This window comes from Vipera berus (assembly GCF_964194415.1).
Source record: "Vipera berus genome assembly, chromosome: 5".
Lineage (NCBI taxonomy): Eukaryota > Metazoa > Chordata > Lepidosauria > Squamata > Viperidae > Vipera > Vipera berus.
Window position 1 is genome coordinate 52,728,732 of NC_138207.1, and position 21,302 is coordinate 52,750,033.

At 37.7% G+C, this 21,302-nt stretch overlaps 1 protein-coding gene across 5 annotated transcripts in view; it reads right to left on the minus strand.

Annotated features, from left to right (window-relative positions):
- SMNDC1 (survival motor neuron domain containing 1) overlaps positions 1–20,706 on the minus strand; it is a 61,912-nt gene extending 41,206 nt beyond the window's left edge. For 2 of the 5 annotated variants that reach the window (XR_014026531.1, XR_014026532.1), the window contains exons 1-4: positions 20,467–20,706; positions 8,068–8,187; positions 5,210–5,352; positions 1,089–1,250 (exon numbers count right to left, since the gene is read on the minus strand). Coding sequence is in view for 3 of the 5 variants with exons in the window: in XM_081328416.1 (XP_081184542.1) it covers positions 1,089–1,250; positions 5,210–5,352; positions 8,068–8,187 (425 nt within the window). In the remaining 2 variants the exon portion in view is untranslated. Of the gene's footprint in view, positions 1–1,088; positions 1,251–5,209; positions 5,353–8,067; positions 8,188–15,055; positions 15,317–17,914; positions 18,110–20,466 lie in introns of those variants that run through there. The other 3 variants (XM_081328416.1, XM_081328417.1, XM_081328418.1) reach the window with 3 other exon arrangements.
- Positions 20,707–21,302: the final 596 nt, after the last annotated feature.

The following is a 21,302-nucleotide window of genomic DNA, read 5'->3' on the forward strand; positions in this document are numbered from 1 at the left end:
AATATGTAGTAGGAAATCAGCAACTGAGGAACTGGACTCCAAATTTCAGATGTCTTTATGCTACAAAAATACCTTAAGTATTTTGGTGTAAACAATGAGGTAAGTATAGATTTCGTCATAAATACAATGAAAACCTATAGAATGGCAGCCAAAAACCTCAGGAGGAATAAGACTGCTTTTGTCCTAAAACCAAAGTCTACTTTTTTTCCCGCCAGATCTATGGTAATTACTAGACATGTGAAATGAATAAGTAAAAGCCCTGCTTAACTCAGACCAAAGCAGAAGATGCCTGTTTGGATTTAGCAAAGATTTAATGTAAAATGTATACCATTCCCTGATTAACAGAAAAAAAATCACGAATGGCTGAAACTTCTTTACATCTCTACAGAATAGCATGAGATTTGTTCACTGCTACATATATTCACTGGAAAAAAAATGAAAACTAACAAATTTTAGAGAAACGTGTAGAAAATTTATTATAGGTAGGTTCCTTAAATTCTTATTTATTTTATTTTAGAAAAATGATTATAATAGCAGCTATTTGATTAAATTTTGTCAACTTCTATTTATGTTAGGGTATTTGATAAAAAAGAAATCTTTACCAAAGGAAGGCAGGGGCAGTGATGGTGGTGACAATAAGGCTTTTCTCTTCCCAATTCACAAATCATATCCTTGACAAAGCCAATGGATTCCTATCATTTCCACTTCACTCTCCCTCCCTTCCTTATATATTACAAAGATATGGAACCAATGCAGCCCTTTTTGCAGTTCTACAAACAAATAATTCACAAACTTTCCCCTTTCACTTGAAGGTGACCCATGGGGATTCTTCTTTGCCTAATGCAGTCATAAATTCAGTCCAAATTGTCCTGCTTAATTATTCAAGACTCAGCAGTCTTCTACATATATAGCCTGAGCACCCACATTTGGATTATTTTATTCTTTTTTAAAAAATATGTCTTCAACAGAACATTCTTATCTATGTGTAATCTCTGAGTGAGAAAACCCATCAACAATTTTTCAATTACAGAACTTTTTTTTAGATTGATACCACACATTAAACAATAGAAACAATTTCCATCACTTACTTGGACATAGGCTTGTTGCCATTATCTTCCTTTGTTTTTCTTCCCTCTTCCACAGGCTTCAAATTAAGTAGAGGCGTCACTTCAGCATTACCATATCCTGAGAACGTGACTGCAGCTGTACCATTCTCTTCATCTATCTCTTCAATTTCAGCTTCATAACACCTGTAAAGATATCATGGCTGTAAGCATGTGAGTAAAGGTTTAAGACTCAACCCTGCAAAACTTAAACATGCAATGATTACATTTCAATATATTTCTGCTTAACAGTGGTTTGGAGTTGACAATGAAATTCTGAGATTATTTTATGTCATTCATTTACATTTACTTTCTCAGCATGAGTAACTCATGTTGATCTATAGGCACTTACTTGCGAGTAAACTCTATTGAATTAAATAAGATTTACTTTTGAGCAGATATGTATACAATGTTAAACTCTAAATTAACAACCCCAATAAAAATAAACAGAATGACCAATATTCAAAGAGTATATTTAATAAAATATGAAAAATATTGTAATCTATTAAAGTAGATTACAAAGGTGATTATCCATAATACAGATTACAAAGGTGTTTATCCAGTTTTTTGTCACATCACCTAAGACTCAAGATAATCTAATATAATCATAAATTAAAATATGTATACTATGAATGTACAATTCACACTATGAACTATATACTGATTCCCTAATTTATTTATATCCTACATTATTTGATAAATAACTCAAGGTGGCAAATACTCCTTCCTCCTTTCTTCCTCTTCACAATAGCTCTGTGAGGTGAATTGAACTGATAGTTAGTGACTGGCCCAAAATCACCCAGACAGTCATCATGCCTAAGACAGCCTCCTGGGTTTCTAGTCTGGTGCCTTAGCCACTAGATTAAACTGACTGTAATACCAATTTTGCTGCTTTCAGGAGTCCTTGAAGATTGTAGAGTCTAATTGGTTTTAGTTAAGGGAGCAGAAATTCTCCTGGCCAAAATGGACTCTTTAGCTTCCAAAAATTCAGGTACTCACTTCAGCCCCAGAAAAATCTTGGCTGCTCCCAAATCAAGTCATTCCCCTCTTTTGAACTCCACAATGCTAAAGGCACCATTTTTCCTCTACTATTCCACTAAGCCACCTCAAAAAGGTCTAAACAATGTGGTTCAACACACTACAGTGACACTTGACATTCCACTCTCCGCAGCTTTTGGAAACCGCATATGCTGTCTCAACAGTGAAACTGTGTTTAGCATCACAAGTATCTAAGTATCAAAAATGGAAACCAACATATACCGTAGATTCCGGCGTGTAAGACTACTTTTTAACCCATGAAAATCTTCTCAAAAGTCAGGGGTCGTCTTATACACACGGATCTTCCATTTAGTCTGCGCAGGGAAAGCGGGACCAATTGGAGAAGAAGCTGCAGTCTGTGATTTTTTACAGGCTGGGGTCTGGGCTTTTTTCCTTCTAAAGTTGAAGAGCAGCAGGTGGGGAATGCAAGAGCAATTTGAAAGGCAGGTGGGGAATGCATAGCAGAGCAGCAGCTTAGCTCTAAGGACACATTTGACTCAGGAACTGGGCGGGCTGGCTGGAAAACCTGGAGCGGATCTCCCATTTGGTCTTTTTTTTAAATCCCATTTATATCCCACCCTTCTCCGAAGACTCAGGGCGGCTTACAATTTAAAGCACAAATCAATGTGCTTAGCAATAGCCTTCATTCTATGTATATGCCTGCCTATTAGAGCTTTCACCACCCCCCCACAAGCAGCATTATTACAAAGTCAGCTTATTGCTCCCAACAATCTGAGTCCTCATTTTACCTACCTCGGAAGGATGGAAGGCTGACTCAACCTTGAGCCTGATGGGATGTGAACCTGCACTAATTGCAGGCAGCTGGGGTTACTTAAGGCTCTGCGCAGGGAAAGCTTTAGAGTGAATTAGGACAAGTGAAAAAGTGAATTAGGAAAATAGGAAAAGGGTTGCTGGAATTGGGTATGTGTAGTTTAACGAAGAGAAGGGTGAGGGGTGACACGATAGCAGTGATCCAATATCTCAGGGGCTGCCACAAAGAAGAGGGAGCCAAGCTATTCTCCAAAGCACCTGAAAGCAGGACAAGAAGCAATGGATGGAAACTAGTCAAGGAGAGAAGCAACCTAGAACTAAGGAGAAACTTCCTGACAGTTAGAACAATTAACCAGTGGAACAACCTGCCTCCAGAAGTGGTGAATGCTCCAACACTGGAAGTTTTTAAGAAGAGACTGGACAGCCATTTGTCTGAAATGGTATAGGGTTTCCTGCCTTAGCAGGGGGTTGGACTAGATGACCTCCAAGGTCCCTTCCAACTTATTATTATTATTATTATTATTATTATTATTATTATTATTATTATTATTATTATTATTATTATTATTATAGTTTAATCCACTTGCACTGTTTTATGTTTACATGTGTGATGACAAACAGCCTTATGTTTATAAGTGACAGTTTTCCTACTAAGTACCTGCATGTCATAAGCATTTGAATTAAAATTACCATATTAAAATCAAATCTGATGTTTTTTAATTTTTATTTGGTGTGCGTTGGAAGAGGGGTAGTCTTATACGGCGAGTATAGCCCAAACCCTATAATTTAACAGGAAATGTAGGGGGTCGTCTTATACGCCCAGTCGTCTTATACGCCGGAAAATACGGTAATAGATTTTTTATTGAAAGAAAAAAATTGCTCTGGATAGTAAGATGGGTAGCATATATGTTTAATAAATAAAATGAATAAAACAGCAATTTCCTTCAGATGGAATATTTCCATGTGCTACTGAAAAGGCAGCTCATTAACATTAGCATAAAGCTCAGGCATCAAAGCTTGTGTACTGCTACTCCTTCATAAGGTGAGTCTATTATTGTAAAAAGAATACTCTCCAGCTGCAGTATTCCCTTCCCTATTTTGGAGGAAAGAAATACTGCTGTCAGAGATTGGGTTTGATGTTTTCAAGTATGTCTGCTCCCTACAATATAGGTAGCCCTCAACTTATGACCACAAAATGAGACCAGAATTTTCCTTAAGCAAGGCAAGTGTTAAATGAGTCACACCCAATTTTACAACTTTTTGACATGGTTAAGCAAACCGCTGTAGTTAAGTGAATCACGTGATTGTTAAGGGTGTTAAGCAAATTGGACTTCTGCCATTCACGTTGTTAGAGGAAAGGGTGTAGGTGGGGAGGAATCACGGGATCCCGAGATGCTGCAACTCTTGCATGATCCTGGGTTACTGCAAGTGTGACATGTTGGCTGCCATGCACCCAAAGTTTGACCGTGTCTCTACAGGGATGCTACATCAGTTGTAAGCATGAGAATGGGTTGTAAGTCACTGTTTTCAGTGCCAATTTAATTTTGAATGGTCATAAATAAGTGATTGTAAGTCTAGGACTACCTGTATCAGTTTTGGGAGTCGCAGAAGGACTGAGCCCTTATTAATGGCTCCAAAGCAACACTGGCAGAAGACATGTACCTACTTTTCCACCAAGTAACAGCCTTCTATATGAATGTAACAGTAACCAAAGTAATCTGCCATTTCTGAGTCCAATCCTATCACTTTTAAAAACTATGTTTGTTATAAAGAAAGAAAGATTGTACAGACAGATTCTTCTTTTGCTTCTTCCCTTCTGATATGCATTTGTCTTTTGTCAGGGCTCCATTTTTCCCCCTCCAAATAATATTTTTAGCATTTTCCTTTCAAATGCTACTGAGGAAAAGCATTATAATTCCATTTTGATTATTGTATTCCAAATTTTGAGTTATTAGATCTCGTACTAATATAGACTATAGACTAAGCAAAACTGGAATTTACCAATACTATATATTCCCAAACAACATATTTGTTTTATATATTTATACCTGCACTCCCTTTAACTAGCCACCCTAATCTTGGTACTCTCCATACTTCGCTGATTATGCTAGTTGGCTGATGACAAAATATAATTTAAAAGATACCAGGACTGACTACCGTAGGTTACAATTATTTTTTTTTGCCAAGGTGGTATTTACCATGATGGCGATGGAGAGAATATAAACCAAAGGGAGATATCTTACCATGAAATTGTATTAATTCATGTAACTGTACAGAAGTTTGTTTTCTACACTTACTGTCCATCTTCACTCCATATTGCCATACATCTGTCTCCAACTTTCCAAGTGTGACTGGGGAGGGCAGACGCAGAACTATCAGAATTTGCAAGAGTTTCTGAAGGTTGTGTTGAAAGGAGGTCTTTAGTTAATTCTATAACTTCCTGATGGGAGGAGAAAAGAAAGGAAGAATTTAATTCTCTCTCCCCATCCCCACAACTTTTGAAAAGTATTTACCAACTGCAGCATATACAGTAACAGACTGAAAAGCACAGGAAAACTTTATAGTACAATATTTCAAAGTCAATCCCTAAAAGGTGCTCCAAAGTCAATGAGATGGCAAATCTAGCACTTCTCTGCAGCCCTTACAGTAGCTGCATCTCTTCACTAGGGAAGTATGGTCGACCTGCCAACTGCTGCGTGACTCCCTTAACAACTACCTTTCCTAATCCTAGGAAAAGACTTGCTTGTTTTAATGAAATGCACTCATTTCTCTGCAGACTTTTAAGTAACTATAGAATTGACTCTGAAATATCACATAGCCTAGCCTTTTCTGAATGTCTATTTTCTTAGTAAATGTTACACTATATTTGTATTATATATGAACAATTACATATAATATCTCATTCTGTATTCATATCATTATACTTCACCTAATAGAAGCAGAAAGGATAAGAAATACTGCGGCAGAAAAATATTCTGGGTTGATTTTTTTACACTTTTTATTAAAAACAATTACTGGCGCAAAACATGTAGGTATTCTAGGAAGCCACAAGGTACAATTTTAATATATGCAAAAAAATACATCAATAAAATAGGTAAAAGAACTGGGATTTCCAGATTCTGTGCTAAAGCAGGGATAACCAAACTTTTAAATGCAAGATTCTGAAAAACAAATTTAAATTTTCAAATGAACACAATCTGTATAAGATGAATTATGATACCAGCCATGTTATCCAGAGTATTTTGGACTGTATAACTCTGTATAAATCAACTTTTAGTAAACTACAAGGCTAAAAAATGGAAACTTCAAAACATAGGAGCTACCTAAATTAGTTCATCACTATTATGTTAAATATATGTAATATATGTAATTCACATAACAAAAGTTGTAGTTGAAATAGAACATCTGTAAAAATCTATTGTACCTGCATTTTTATCAGATGATCATAATCTACTGAAAGTATATAACATAGCCTTTCTACAACTAGTGGAGTCCAGGTGTGTTGGGGCTACTTATCGACACCAGTGTTTATGGGTTGCAATGCAGAGGCTGTGAATGGCCTACTGCAGTTGGGTTTTTTTTTTAAAAAAAGGAATGACCAGGCCTGAAAACCAAGGCTTCTGTGCAAAACTCTGATCTATTAGAAAAGTGTGTGTGTGGGGGGGTTATTTACAAGAATCAATCTAAAGGGAAATGTTAAGGTTGGACTTATCTCACTGTCACTGGGTTGGGAGAGAATATACAAAGAAATGTATAACTTGCCAGCTTTCTGAAAATTGAAACATTAATAAAAGCACTGTAACAGAACTGGTTTAAGGCAATAAAAAACTTTCTTCCGTTCCCCAATTTTTGAGTTAGATTGTTTGCCTTCAAAATGAAACCCAACTTTTACCAATTATGAAAAAAACAAGTCATTTTTCTCATCAAAAATAAGGTTTTAAATTTTATTGGGTCCTTCTGCTTATTTTCAATGCAATGGTTTGACTTGAAGTTGTTTTATTTGATGTATGGGTTAAACTGTAATAATTAAAAGTGGCATATTTTACCAAGCCTTAACTCCAATGAAATTATTAGTTTTATTTCAGCAGGGTCACAGAGATTCCTGTTATTATTTTAGACAGTGAAGAATATCACAAGATTTGTGTACCTTTTTCCTAGAAGATAACAATTTGGGGAAGGCTATAGTGGATGAAAAAAATTAAAGGTTCAATAGCCATTTCTTGAAATATTGACCAAATCTTACCCAATGGGAAGAAAAATAGATTGTAATACAAAAATGGATACAAGCAGAAAAAATATACACTTCAGAGAAAAATATTTAAATAATTTTGTCTTCACTATTAGTCATCTTTTAAAAAAATTACTCTATTATGACTCTCACCCTGCTGTTTTTATGCGCACTGAAGTTGAGCTATAATTAATTCAAATGTTAGTCACACCTTTGAGTTACAAGCTATAGAGCATTTTTAAAAAAATGTAAAAAACTCACAAAACCTATGTGGTTTCAGCATCTTACCATTTGAATATATTTCCCTCAGTGAACGTATTACACATTAAGCAGTCCCTGCTTAACTGATTCCTATAGGATAGTATAACTGAGGATATATTAACACTCAAGATACTGTGGAAAATGACTTGTTAAAAATAGATCAGAAAGATGGCAAAATGTATTTTCAATATGCTCTTACACAGAAGAAAATTACTTTAGAATGATACCTTGTATAATGTATATATAGTAAACCAAACTTCAGAATATTTTTATTTATAATCATACTTATGCAACTAGAGACTGGTGCCTTTAAGCAGATGATAGCCCTAGTTGTTCTGAAGCTAATTTAACCCTCAGGAAAAAAACTTATTAATATTTACATAATGATTAATTTACTATTTATACTTAATTAAGCCTTAATCTTATTTTGTAGCACATTCTGATTAAGATATTACTATAACATAAGAACATAAGCAGTTTCTGTTAGTTTGGACCCCTGGACCATCTAGTCCAGCAGTCTGTTCTCATAGTGGCTAACCAACTTCACAAAGATGTCCACTAGTCTCCTAGCAGACAGTCTTCAGAAGCAGTCAAACACAATTCTGCAGAACTCTTCACTATATAGGAAACATTCAATTAGCAAAATTATTTCTTCTCAGTTCTCACCTGCAAATCTTTCTTGAGTTTTAATAAATCTTCATTATCTCCATTTCCTGTCAAAGCAGCTTCAACTTGCTGTAACTGAGCTTTATAACTAGCTAATTGTTTTGCCAGGTCTTCTGACATCTACAAAAAGAAAAAGAAGCTATAGTATAAACCAAATCAATTGTACATACAATTTAATGGCCAGATTATTCATTTATTAAGAATTTTATTTCAAGCCTCTTGTTCTTCTGTATTTCAGATTATAAGATAAAATGAAATGTAGATTATCAGGCTGAATACTATAAATCTTCATAGATAGCAAGATGCAAACATGACCCAAGTAATCCTGAAAGAGTAATATTAAATTTATATTATTGTATGATTATTTATACATTATCTCAGTAAGTTGATATCTGAACTACAACTGGACATGATTAAAACATTTTTTTCTTTTTGGTCTTAAATATACATTTATTTTAGTCTAATCTCAATCTCCATTTTCAAAATTAATCTTTGAAAAGACTGTTAATACTATTAACTAGTCATCTAAATAAACCTAACATTTTGGGCATATTCTTTGTATTACTTCATCAAGCTATATTAAAGGCAAACGAAAAAACTGTAGACAGTTTAAGCAACAATATAAAAGATCCATAAAGTTAAGGGGTAAAAATAGAAACTGGACAACCAATTAAAGCAATAAAATATAAGTCTTGTGTAGCTTCTTAAAGTTCAAGAAGACCCTATACCTAGTGCAGGGGTAGGCAACCTTGGCTCTTTTATGACTCGTGGACTTCAACTCCCAGAATTCCTGAGCCACCCATGCTGGCTTAGGAATTCTGGGAGTTGAAGTCCACGAGTCATAAAAGAGCCAAAGTTGCCTATCCTTGATTCCTAGTGGATCTTACACTGTACTTTCAAAAATATGTTTCATGTAGACCAACAGAGAAAGTACAAAAAAAATATGATCACAAACAGGAGAAATGAAAACTGCCACACTAAAATTATTTTGAAAAACTACCCAGCAGTCATATTATCTCACAACTGAAGTTTATAAAGGCAGTCCCATATAAATTGCATTAATAAAAATATAAGGTCTCTTTACAATCTTTACTATCAATGTTTTGGTTTATGATTTGTTAATGTTATATCAAATTTTAAAAAGGTGCAGAACTGTCATTGTAAAAAATATGACCTTCCCATCTTTCATTTAAACCAAATCAACAAATATAGGCCAATATTAAAAATCCCAATAGAAATAAAATAGTTCTTTTTTTTTTTTTTTAAATTTTTTATTAAATTTATTATTTAAAAACATTGGACACAGTACCAGCGAGCTGACAAACCTTTTTGTCTACAATGTTTAAATATATATATATACATGTATATATGTACATCAAAAATACACTTAAATACACTTAGATTACAAATCGGTGAAATACCACAATATTTAAAACAGTGAGCTAGTCTGTAAAACCTAATAGAGACCTTTCTTTTTATCCATCCAAAGATACAATTTGTTCCAAATTCTATAATAGTCTGATTGATCTTTATTCTTTAATTCCAAAGTTAATTTGTCCATTTCAGCGCAATCCCAAATTTTCCTAATAACCTCTTTTTGTCCTGGGATCTCATTCTTTTTCCATTTTTGCGCAAATGATATTCTAGCTGCTGTGATAATATGGATCGTTAAGTATAGCACATCTTTAGGATATTTCTCTTTCGTGATTCCCAACAAGAAAAGTTCTGGACTAAACTCCAGATCTTGTTTCAATATTTCTTTCAGCCAAATCCAAATCATTCTCCAAAATTTTTGTGTTTTACTGCAAGACCACCACGTGTGGAAGTATGTGCCTATCTCTTCAGAACACTTCCAACATTTGGGAGATGCTGTTGTGTACATTTTTGCTAAGCGGGCTGGGGGAAGATGCCATCGGTAAAACATTTTAAATAAATTTTCTTTATATGATGAGGCCAGTGTTATCCTTTTATTCCTATCCCAAATTGTTTGCCAAGTATCTAGGTCGATGTTATGTCCTAAATTGTTAGCCCAGGTCAACATGGGGTCTTTCACTTGCTCTTCAAACAGCTTATATCCCAAAAGTAATTTATAAAAATTCCTTATTTGTTTAGAGTCCGGTCCCAATAATATTTTGTCCAATGCTGTTTCAGAGGTATATATCCCCCATTCATTTTTATCCTTCCTAAATCTCGATTGGATTTGTAAGTAGGCCCACCAATCGAGTTTTATACCTTGTAATTCTAGTTCATTCCTAAGTTTCAATTCCCCCTCCTCATTCAGAATATCCTTGTATGAGATTATGTTACCCAAATCAAACAGATTTGGGTAAACTATCGCTTCAAGGGTGGATAGCCAGACCGGTATTTTGGTGTAATTGTGAGATCTAATTTTTTTCCAAGTATTAAGTAGCGCTTGCCTGATCCGGTGTCTTTGAAAATGCGAGAAAAGACCTTGTTTCTCCGTCCATAGGAAAGCATGCCAGCCATATTGCAAATCGTGACCCTCTAAAGTTAATAGTCTTCTATTTCTCAAGATTACCCATTCTCTAATCCAGCTCAGGGCCGCGGCGTGGTAATATAATTCCCAGTCTGGCAATCCAAAACCCCCATTTTCCTTCGTGTCTTGTAAATATTTCAATTTAATTCTTGGTTTTTTCCCCTGCCAAATAAAATTTAGTGATAATTTATCCAAATTTCGAAAAAATTTAGAGTCGAGTTGAATTGGGATATTCTGAAACAGAAACAGGATTTTAGGCAGAATATTCATCTTAATGACAGCGATTCTTCCCAATAATGAGAGTTTTAGGTTTCCCCATCTTTCCAGATCACCTTTTATTTGGTTCACTACATTATCATAATTATCCTTTTTGAGTGAAGTGCATCTAGCCGTAATGTTAATCCCTAGATATTTTATTTTCTTGACTATTTCTATATCCATGATTTCGGCCAGGTTACCTTTTTGTTTATTGGTCATATTTTTAACAATCATCTTGGTCTTATTTCTATTTATTCGCAGTCCGGCAACCTCACCATATTTAGATAATTCTTCCAATAGCTTTGGTCCCGTCTGACATGGATCCTCCATAATAAAAACCAGATCGTCCGCGAAAGCTTGCAATTTAAAGGTTTCCTTTTTAATGGTTAATCCTATTATCTTTGGGTCGTTTCTTATAGTTCTCGTTAATACTTCAAGAGTCAATATAAACAGCAATGGTGATAAGGGGCAGCCTTGCCGTGTTCCCTTTTGAATTTGAAACTTGCTAGATGCTTCCCCATTAATAATTATTTTTGCTTCCTGATTGTCATAAATTGCCCTAATTATATTTATAAATTTTTCACCCATATTCATAAAGCTAAGCTGTTGGCACAAAAAAGACCATTTAACATTGTCAAATGCCTTTTGGGCGTCTAAGAAAAGTAATGCCATCTGTTGTTCGCTATGTAATTCATAGTACTCCAATGTATCTAATATTATTCTAATGTTGTGCTTAGTGTGTCTCTTAGCGAGAAAACCATTTTGATCTGCGTGTATGAAATCATTCAGAAATCGTTTCAATCGTTCCGCTATAATTGATGTAAATATCTTGTAGTCCGAGTTAAGAAGTGATATGGGTCTGTAATTTTGGATTAATGTATGGTCTGTGTTATCTTTCGGAATAAGGGTTATGTTTGCCTCTAGCCAAGATTTAGGCGTCCTTGCGCCTTCTAATACTGCGTTAAATACCTCCACTAGGGGTTGAGCTAGGATATTTTGTAATTCTTTATAAATTTCTGATGGAAGACCGTCGGGTCCCGATGCTTTATTATTCTTTTGTGCATTAATAGCTTTTATCACCTCAGATAGTCGAATTTCCTCGTTTAACATATTTCTGGTATCTTCTGTGACTTTAGGTAGTTTGGCTCTTTGAAAATATTCCTCCATTTTCTCCACACTTGCCTGACTATCTTCTTTGTATAAACGTTCGTAAAATTCCTGGGCTATAATTTTTTTTTTTTCCTCCTGGTGGAATATTCTCCCTTCCTCATCTCGTAGTTCGTGAATCCAGTTTTTCCCCTTTTGTTTTCCCAATTTATATGCGAGCCACCGGCCCGGTTTATTTGCATTTTCAAAAAAATTTTGTTTCGTGTTTCTCAATTGTTGTGCTAATTTCTCTTTGTCTAGAATGTTAAGTTTGTGTTTAATCAGATCCATAGATTGCTTGATATTCTCTTTTTGTGGATCTTGTTGGAGTGTAACTTCTAAGCTCTTATATTCCTCTTCTAATCTTTCCCGTTGTTGTCTTTTCCCCTTATTTTTATATACCATATATGCCCTCGCTACCCCTCTCATCATTGCCTTAGCTGTATCCCAATTGTTTTGTACTGAGGTGTCTATAGCTTTATTTTCCTTAAAGAAAAAACTTAGCTCTCTCTCCATCTTAGATTTGAATTCGTCTTCTTTTAAAATTGCTCTTTGAAGCGTCCATCTGGGTATTTTTTTGGAACCTTTCCAGATAAGTTTAATAGGATTGTGATCTGCCCAAGTACCTGTCGCTATATGTACCTCGTCTATTTCTGAACTAATTTCTTTCGTCATCCATACCATGTCTATTCTAGACCATGAGTTATGTCGGTTGGAGTAATATGTATATTGTCTAGCCTTACGATTTCTTTCCCTCCAGACATCTTGGATATTTAGTTCCTCAGCCAAGTTAAGAAAAGATCTCGGTAGAGTTCTTCTCTTCTTTTTCCTAAGCGTCTTTCCCATATAATCCAAATTTATATCTAGGATAGCATTAAAATCTCCTATTAAACAAATCTCCTCATAATCAATGCTACATATCTTATTGTGAAGTGTTTTGAAAAATTGTTCTTGGTTATGGTTTGGGGCATATATCTCTACCATCATGACCTTCCTGTGATTTATTATAACCTCGACTATCAGTATTCTACCCTCTTTATCGTTATAAATTTGTTTTGCAGTCAATTTTGGGTTTACATATAGTGCCACTCCTCTCTTTTTCTTGTGTCGGTCTAAGGAAACGAATAGGTTCCCTATTCTTGGTTGTACTAACAAATATTTTTGTTGTTCCTTTATATGGACTTCTTGTATTGCCACGATATCCAATTGTTGGTGAATAAGCCTATTAAAAAATTTCCGCCTTTTCACTGGCGAATTCAATCCATTAATATTCACAGACATAATACTACACTCACCTCCCTTCATCTTACTTATTTCTGGTTTTTGTGGATCTCGTGATTCGGGGCTCTCTCTCTTCCTTGTCTCTAGTTCCATGTTTCTCTGTTAACTCACCGGATTTGTTCCTTCTATCCTCTGTAGCTAAGATCTTCCCATCCATTGCCACACGTATTGTATCTCTTTCTCTTACCTCCCTTCCATCTTGATCTTCTAAATCTACTTCCTCTTGGCTATGGAAGTGGCGTTTGTAAAAATCTTCTGCCTTCTCTATCGTGTCCAGTCTATGCCTTCTATCCTGCCACGTAACTAGAATACCCTCTGGAGTTAGCCATCTAAAGTTTACATTTTCTCTTATTAGTTTGGATGTTAAGAATTGATAGCCGCGTCTCAGATCCCTCATCCTTTTAGGTATCTGTTTAAGGATGGTGATTGGTTGGCCCCGAAATTCTAATGGTTCCTCTCTAGATCTATGCAGAAGCTCATCCCGAATTGATTTTTTAACTAACCTTACATGTACTTCTTTTGGGAGGTTGTGCCTTCTCGCATAATTAGTTTGGACCCTGTATGTTTCATCAATTTCCGCCAGCATTTCCTCCTTCCCTACACCGAGTGCCTTTGCCATCAGTTCTGCCATCATGACCAACAGATCTTCCCCTCTTTTTTCTTGAACGTTCTGGAAGCGTAGATAATGAGCAGCCTTTTCTGCTTCCAGGAAAATGACTGTTGTTTCTAATTCCTTATTAGCCTGAAGGAGTGTTTCATTTAAATCATCTACTCTCTTTTCCTCTTTTTCCATTCTAGCTTCCATATCTTGAAGTCTTTGTTCATTTTTGACTAATTGCTGTTGAATCCCTTCAAATTTATCATCTATCGCTTGGATTTTCCCCTTTAATTCACCAGTGTCGTTTCTTATTTGGCCTATTTCTCTCTTCATCTCCTCGTGGTTTTTGGCCATTGCCTCGTGTAGGTTTTGCAAAAGGGCATGTAAATCTTTAAAGGAATTCGAGTTAGATCTTTCCCTTTGCAGCATATCCTCTATAGATTTCTGATTGGAGGGACTTGAGGCCATCCCCTGTCCCTGTGCTGCCGCCTTTTTGCCAGCGCTAGGCTTAGTTGCTCCCGAGATACTTGTCATGTTTCCCCAATTATAACAGCGTTTTATCAATGTATAATACCCTGAGTCTTATATAAACCTTTTAACTCTATGACAAAAGATATATAAAACAGTTACCACCAGATACTTATTACCAACTAAGCAATTTATATAATAGAATTCTATAGTATGAATATAATCAAAGTCACGTTCTTCTTCTTTTTTTTTCCCCCCCCCCCCGTTTCCGGCGCAGAAATTGGCACCTTTTCCGTCTTCCTCTGCTGTCAAAGACCAGTAGGTGTCCCACTAAACAAACCTCCAGTTACTAAATTGCTATATCAAATGGCCGCCCGTGACAAGTAGAGTAGAATTTCAAAAGTTTCAAAAGTTCACAAATTCAAAATTTACCAGGATAGACCAGACTAGACCAAGCTGATCGCTTTCCACGCCCGACAATCCAGAGTTCAGTCTCTAAGGCTCCAAAGCTCAGACTTTGACCTGTTGTAGCTTTTCTCCAGCTAGAATACAGTCATATAGTCTTCGGCTTTCTTTCCCTTGCTGTTTTTGCCAAACGCCTCCCTCAAGACTTCTATCGCCGCTTATTCCCTCTCCGTGAGGCTCCCACTTCGAACCAGTACCTCTTTCACAAGCGCTTCCTATTTAATATTCGGATACACTCTCCGTCAGCTCCGCTCTACCGTTGTCCCGCTGCTTACGTGCTAGCTCCGTCCCTCTGTCAGATCTTCATGTCGGCCATTACTGGCCTCCTTCTCCCCGGTTCGCTCGCATCAGACTTTCTCCGGATCTTCAACACGAACCGCCGCTCATGAAGGTTCTCCGGGCTGCCTGCAACTTCGGATGTCCCTACAGGACCTCCTGAAGCTCCGAAAAGCCCCCGCGAACACTGGGTGAGAGGTTGTGCGTGGAGAGAGCTCCGTTCACACAGCCGCCCGCTCTGACAGTTGGCTCCGCCCCCCAAATAAAATAGTTCTATTAGCACTATATTGATGCCCAAAAGTTTGATATACAAACGTTTCTTTAAAAAAATAAAGAACATTTCATAGAAAAAAATATAGGTAAAGCAGGCATTTGTTTCAGAACGTATTATAAAAATCCATCTGTAGATTAATTAGACTCAAGTTTCATATAAGGAGTTACATTTGACAGAGATTTAGTATGCTACAAGAGATTAACTCTTTTAATTCTAGGAATAACCACAAAAACAAAACCTAGAATTATCTTTCTGCTACCAATTTGTAGGTTTGTAAAAAGCCTTTTACATACACAAAACATCCCACCAGGCTCAAGGTTGACTCAGCCTTCCATCCTTCCAAGGTAGGTAAAATGAGGACCCAGATTGTTGGGGGCAATAAGCTGACTTTGTAATAATGCCGCTTGGGGGGGGGCGAAAGCCCTAATAAGCAGGCATATACATAGAATGAAGGCTACTGCTAAGCACATTGGTTTGTGCTTAAATTGTAAGCCACCCTGAGTCTTCGGAGAAGGGCGGGATATAAATGGGATTAAAATAAAAAAATAAAAAATAAAAAAAACATATCCTGCCTAGAAATCAAAACAGTGCTGCTTGGTAGGCTACTATTTTTATTATTAATAGAAACTTGCACAAAGGGGAACAATGAACTACAATACTGAGCAGGATGTACTTTCAATAACTACAACATAGTATTCTCCAAATGTTTTAAACTACGCTTATCATAATTCCCCAGAAATACAGGGAGTGCAGAATTATTAGGCAAATGAGTATTTTGACCACATCATCCTCTTTATGCATGTTGTCTTACTCCAAGCTGTATAGGCTCGAAAGCCTACTACCAATTAAGCATATTAGGTGATGTGCATCTCTGTAATGAGAAGGGATGTGGTCTAATGACATCAACACCCTGTATCAGGTGTGCATAATTATTAGGCAACTTCCTTTCCTTTGGCAAAATGGGTCAAAAGAAGGACTTGACAGGCTCAGAAAAGTCAAAAATAGTGAGATATCTTGCAGAGGGATGCAGCACTCTTAAAATTGCAAAGCTTCTGAAGCGAGATCATCGAACAATCAAGCGTTTCATTCAAAATAGTCAACAGGGTCGCAAGAAGCGTGTGGAGAAACCAAGGCGCAAAATAACTGCCCATGAACTGAGAAAAGTCAAGCGTGCAGCTGCCAAGATGCCACTTGCCACCAGTTTGGCCATATTTCAGAGCTGCAACATCACTGGAGTGCCCAAAAGCACAAGGTGTGCAATACTCAGAGACATGGCCAAGGTAAGAAAGGCTGAAAGACGACCACCACTGAACAAGACACACAAGCTGAAACGTCAAGACTGGGCCAAGAAATATCTCAAGACTGATTTTTCTAAGGTTTTATGGACTGATGAAATGAGAGTGAGTCTTGATGGGCCAGATGGATGGGCCCGTGGCTGGATTGGTAAAGGGCAGAGAGCTCCAGTCCGACTCAGACGCCAGCAAGGTGGAGGTGGAGTACTGGTTTGGGCTGGTATCATCAAAGATGAGCTTGTGGGGCCTTTTCGGGTTGAGGATGGAGTCAAGCTCAACTCCCAGTCCTACTGCCAGTTTCTGGAAGACACCTTCTTCAAGCAGTGGTACAGGAAGAAGTCTGCATCCTTCAAGAAAAACATGATTTTCATGCAGGACAATGCTCCATCACACGCGTCCAAGTACTCCACAGCGTGGCTGGCAAGAAAGGGTATAAAAGAAGGAAATCTAATGACATGGCCTCCTTGTTCACCTGATCTGAACCCCATTGAGAACCTGTGGTCCATCATCAAATGTGAGATTTACAAGGAGGGAAAACAGTACACCTCTCTGAACAGTGTCTGGGAGGCTGTGGTTGCTGCTGCACGCAATGTTGATGGTGAACAGATCAAAACACTGACAGAATCCATGGATGGCAGGCTTTTGAGTGTCCTTGCAAAGAAAGGTGGCTATATTGGTCACTGATTTGTTTTTGTTATGTTTTTGAATGTCAGAAATGTATATTTGTGAATGTTGAGATGTTATATTGGTTTCACTGGTAAAAATAAATAATTGAAATGGGTATATATTTGTTTTTTGTTAAGTTGCCTAATAATTATGCACAGTAATAGTCACCTGCACACACAGATATCCCCCTAAAATAGATATAACTAAAAACAAACTAAAAACTACTTCCAAAAATATTCAGCTTTGATATTAATGAGTTTTTTGGGTTCATTGAGAACATGGTTGTTGTTCAATAATAAAATTAATCCTCAAAAATACAACTTGCCTAATAATTCTGCACTCCCTGTATGGCAAAGGTTAAGTGGTATTAAAGATTTACATAGAAATAAAAAATAATTTGAAGCAATGGTAAGAAAACAAGATGTGTGTGAAAAGTAGGTTAAGTAAAGAAAAAAGGATATCTATGTAAGTAACTTCCAATATTCTTTGCAGCAGTTATTAACAAACATTTTATTTTTCCTACCTCTATAAGGTTACATCGTATTTCCTTTCTTTCCATATTCAACCCTTTGAAATCAGGAAATCACCATTTTGAACAAAAAGTCCAAAAGCATTTATTGTCTCACCTCTGATCAAAAAGATCAATTTTGCCATTTCTGTTAATTCCATTATGTTGACAAGCCATTTCTCCACTCTAGGTATTTCAGTATTTTTCCAACTTTGAGCATAATCTTGCTGCAGTTACCAGGTAAAAGAAAAGTTTCCCATAAGTCTTTTCTAATTGGCTATCCATAAAGTTCTGGTTTCATTTGAATGTTAATCTTTAATATTCCTTGCATGGTTATATGTATTTGTATCCAATATTTTTGCTGTTTTACAACTCCATTGCACATAGTAAAATGACATGTTTTCATTAGTTGAAACTACCTTTATCTATATAATTTTTCTAGGATCATAATGATAGGTGTTATAGCAGTTAATACAAAACCTTTAGAGAAATAAAGCTACCTATCCCAAGTTTAGATAGACACTGGATTGTCTGCTTTTGTTATTAAAATAGTGAATAGTAATTTGTCCGAGATAAAGAAAGATATCCTAAATGTACAATACTGGAGCTTTTTATTTTCCCACTCTTCCATGTTAAATTTCTAGCAAGTACTTCAGGAGGAGGAAACTCTTGCATTTTGTGCAATCCACAGAAACCTTACTTCCCAAGCATAGATGTGGGGAACCTTTGCCTTCTTGATGTTGCTGACAAGTAAAAGATAAAAAAGCTGGCATTCCTTCTCTAGGAATGTTTCATTTTGGAGTCGTGGCTAGGGGGGGCATTTGCCCAGATTCGCCTGGTACACCAGTTGCGCCCCTTTCTAGACCGAGATGCCCTACGTACAGTCACCCACGCACTCGTTACCTCCCGTATAGACTACTGTAATGCTCTCTACATGGGGCTGCCCTTGAAGACCACCCGGAGGCTTCAACTGGTGCAGAGTGCAGCTGCACGGGTAGTGATGGGAGCACCCCGATACTCCCATATTACACCCCTCCTGCATGAGCTGCACTGGCTACCGGTTGCCCTCCGGGTGAGATTTAAGGTGCTGGTTCTTACCTTTAAAGCCCTACATGGCTTAGGCCCGGGATACTTGCAGGACCATCTGCTGCCAGGAACGAATTCCCATCGCCCAGTACGCTCACACAGAGAAGGCCTCCTCAGGGTACCGTCGGCTAGACAATGTCGGCTTGCGACCCTCAGGGGAAGAGCCTTCTCTGTGAGAGCGCCAGCCCTGTGGAACCAGCTCCCCCCTGAGCTTCGGATGGCCCAAGATCTCCAGTCCTTTCGCCGCGGCCTCAAAACACTCCTTTTCCACCTGGCTGACCTAGACTGACAGGGATTTTAATTATATTTACAATTCTAACTCTATTCTTTAATTTATTTTAATTTATTTCAAATTTTATTTTTAATTTACTGTAGAGACCTTTAAGTTTTGTTGTTGTTAGCCGCCCTGAGTCCCTCGGGAGATAGGGTGGGATATAAATCCCATTAATAAATAAATAAATAAATAAAATAAATTTTCAAGAAAATCTTCTACTAGCATGTAGGTAATAGATGGGATCAAGACACCTGTTTTGAAAAGCACTGCCCCCTTTGAAAAGAATAAAACCCAGTAGCAATTCAAATTCATCAATCTTTTATAAGATAACACAAAAATGTAGCAATCCTTTCTTTCAACCCGGAAGCGCCTTCCGACACGAATGTAGTAGCAGTCCTTATGTTAATGACAACCAAGAATCAAATACAGAAATCATTAGAAATAGAAAATCAATAAAAACCAAGCTGTGAAATATTATTTACCGATAGAGACACCAGAGTGTAATGGTAATCATTTAAAAGGATTCGCCTGTGTGTGTGGGGGGGGAAACAACTATACAATTCTTATTTACATGAATTTGGCCTGATAGCAAGCCTACCTGTTAATTTTCTGAAACACATAAACCAGCAAATTTATCTGCTAGATTAGGGCTACTTTTTTTTTTCTGGGAAGAGGGGGAAAAAAAAAATAATGCACCAGTTCTAAACTTGAATCTTATTCCATAGAAAACAAACGTGACACCACCACCCCCACCCCTTGCGTACTAAAGGCCCTTCGTTATTTCTAGTACAGCCAGTCACAAATTTATGTAACAAAGCAGAAAACCAGGAGCTGTGTGATAACGAAGACTTCACCGAGAACAGAGTGTAAGAAAAAAGAAAAAAGAAAAAGAAGCGCAAGGGAGAAAACCAAAAGCACCTTCCGGAGAATGAAGGAAGCCGCGGAGGAACTGCTAATATGGGGGAGGGAAGGGATTAAGGACAGAGAAAAGGCATCTATTTTCCATCAACCTAAAAACCAAGCCAGGGCCCAAAGCTCCTGACCCTGGATAGTATTACTCCTGAGGTAAACTGAGGCCTAGCCGTCCCGGAACGGAGACCAACGGGTGGGCCTAGGGCAGGAGAGAGAATGCGCCAAGCACCGAAGAAGAACAAGACGGGAAGAAAAGGAGAAGGCCTGCAAACTGGGGAAGAACAAAGACGGCTCCCCGCTCCCAGAGAGAAGAGTCAGAGCCGGTCCTCTCCTCATCCCGCTCCCTCTGCGCCAAACCTGGCGAAGCGTGAGGGAGAAAAAGGGCAGGCCTCTCTCACCTTGGTTTCGCACGCAAGAAGGGCTTCTCTCGCTCCCGGCAGGCCTCACGGAAACTGCGCGCGCTTGTCTTTCCTGCGGCTCCTAGCGACCACGCACACACAAACCGGAGGAGGGAAGCGAACGCTCGCGAGAGCAGCGGGCGAAGAGAACCGGCGTTCAACGGCGCCTGAGTCACATGACTCGGCGGAAGTGCGAAGGGCTTCCCCTTCCGTCCCGTCCCGGCGTATTGCGGCGATTCAATCGCCGTTCGTTAAATCCTTCGCGTGCGGGTGGCGAACGCACAAAGAAACAACTAGCCCTAGGGGTAGGCAACCTTGGCTCTTTTATGACTCGTGGACTTCAACTCCCAGAATTCCTGAGCCAGCGCAGCTGGCTCAGGAATTCTGGGAATTGAAGTCCACGAGTCATAAAAGAGCCAAGGTTGCCTACCCCTGAACTAGCCCGAGATGCAAAATAAAAGCACACCGGCATCCATTCTTTGCAGTGTTTTTAGATGCATTCTAAAAATTGATAACAAGAAATAGAAAAGTAATGGGAGGCCAAGGGAGAGACAGGATCGATACATTATTTATTTCTATTGGTATGTCACGTCCGGTCGCTGATATCGGGCGGAATGTAAATTTAATAAATTATTATCTCGCGTTGATGTGGGGCTGAAAGCTTTGGTGGTTGAATTAAATTGCTGCGAAATTTAATATTGTCAAAGATCAGTCTACCGTTGAAAAAAAAACAAAAGGTATTTTAATGTTATTCCTCTAAATGTATTGCGCTGATTTGAAATGCAGGAGGCTGAATCAACACGTGAAACAAGAAAAATAGTTTGCAGGGGATTGGA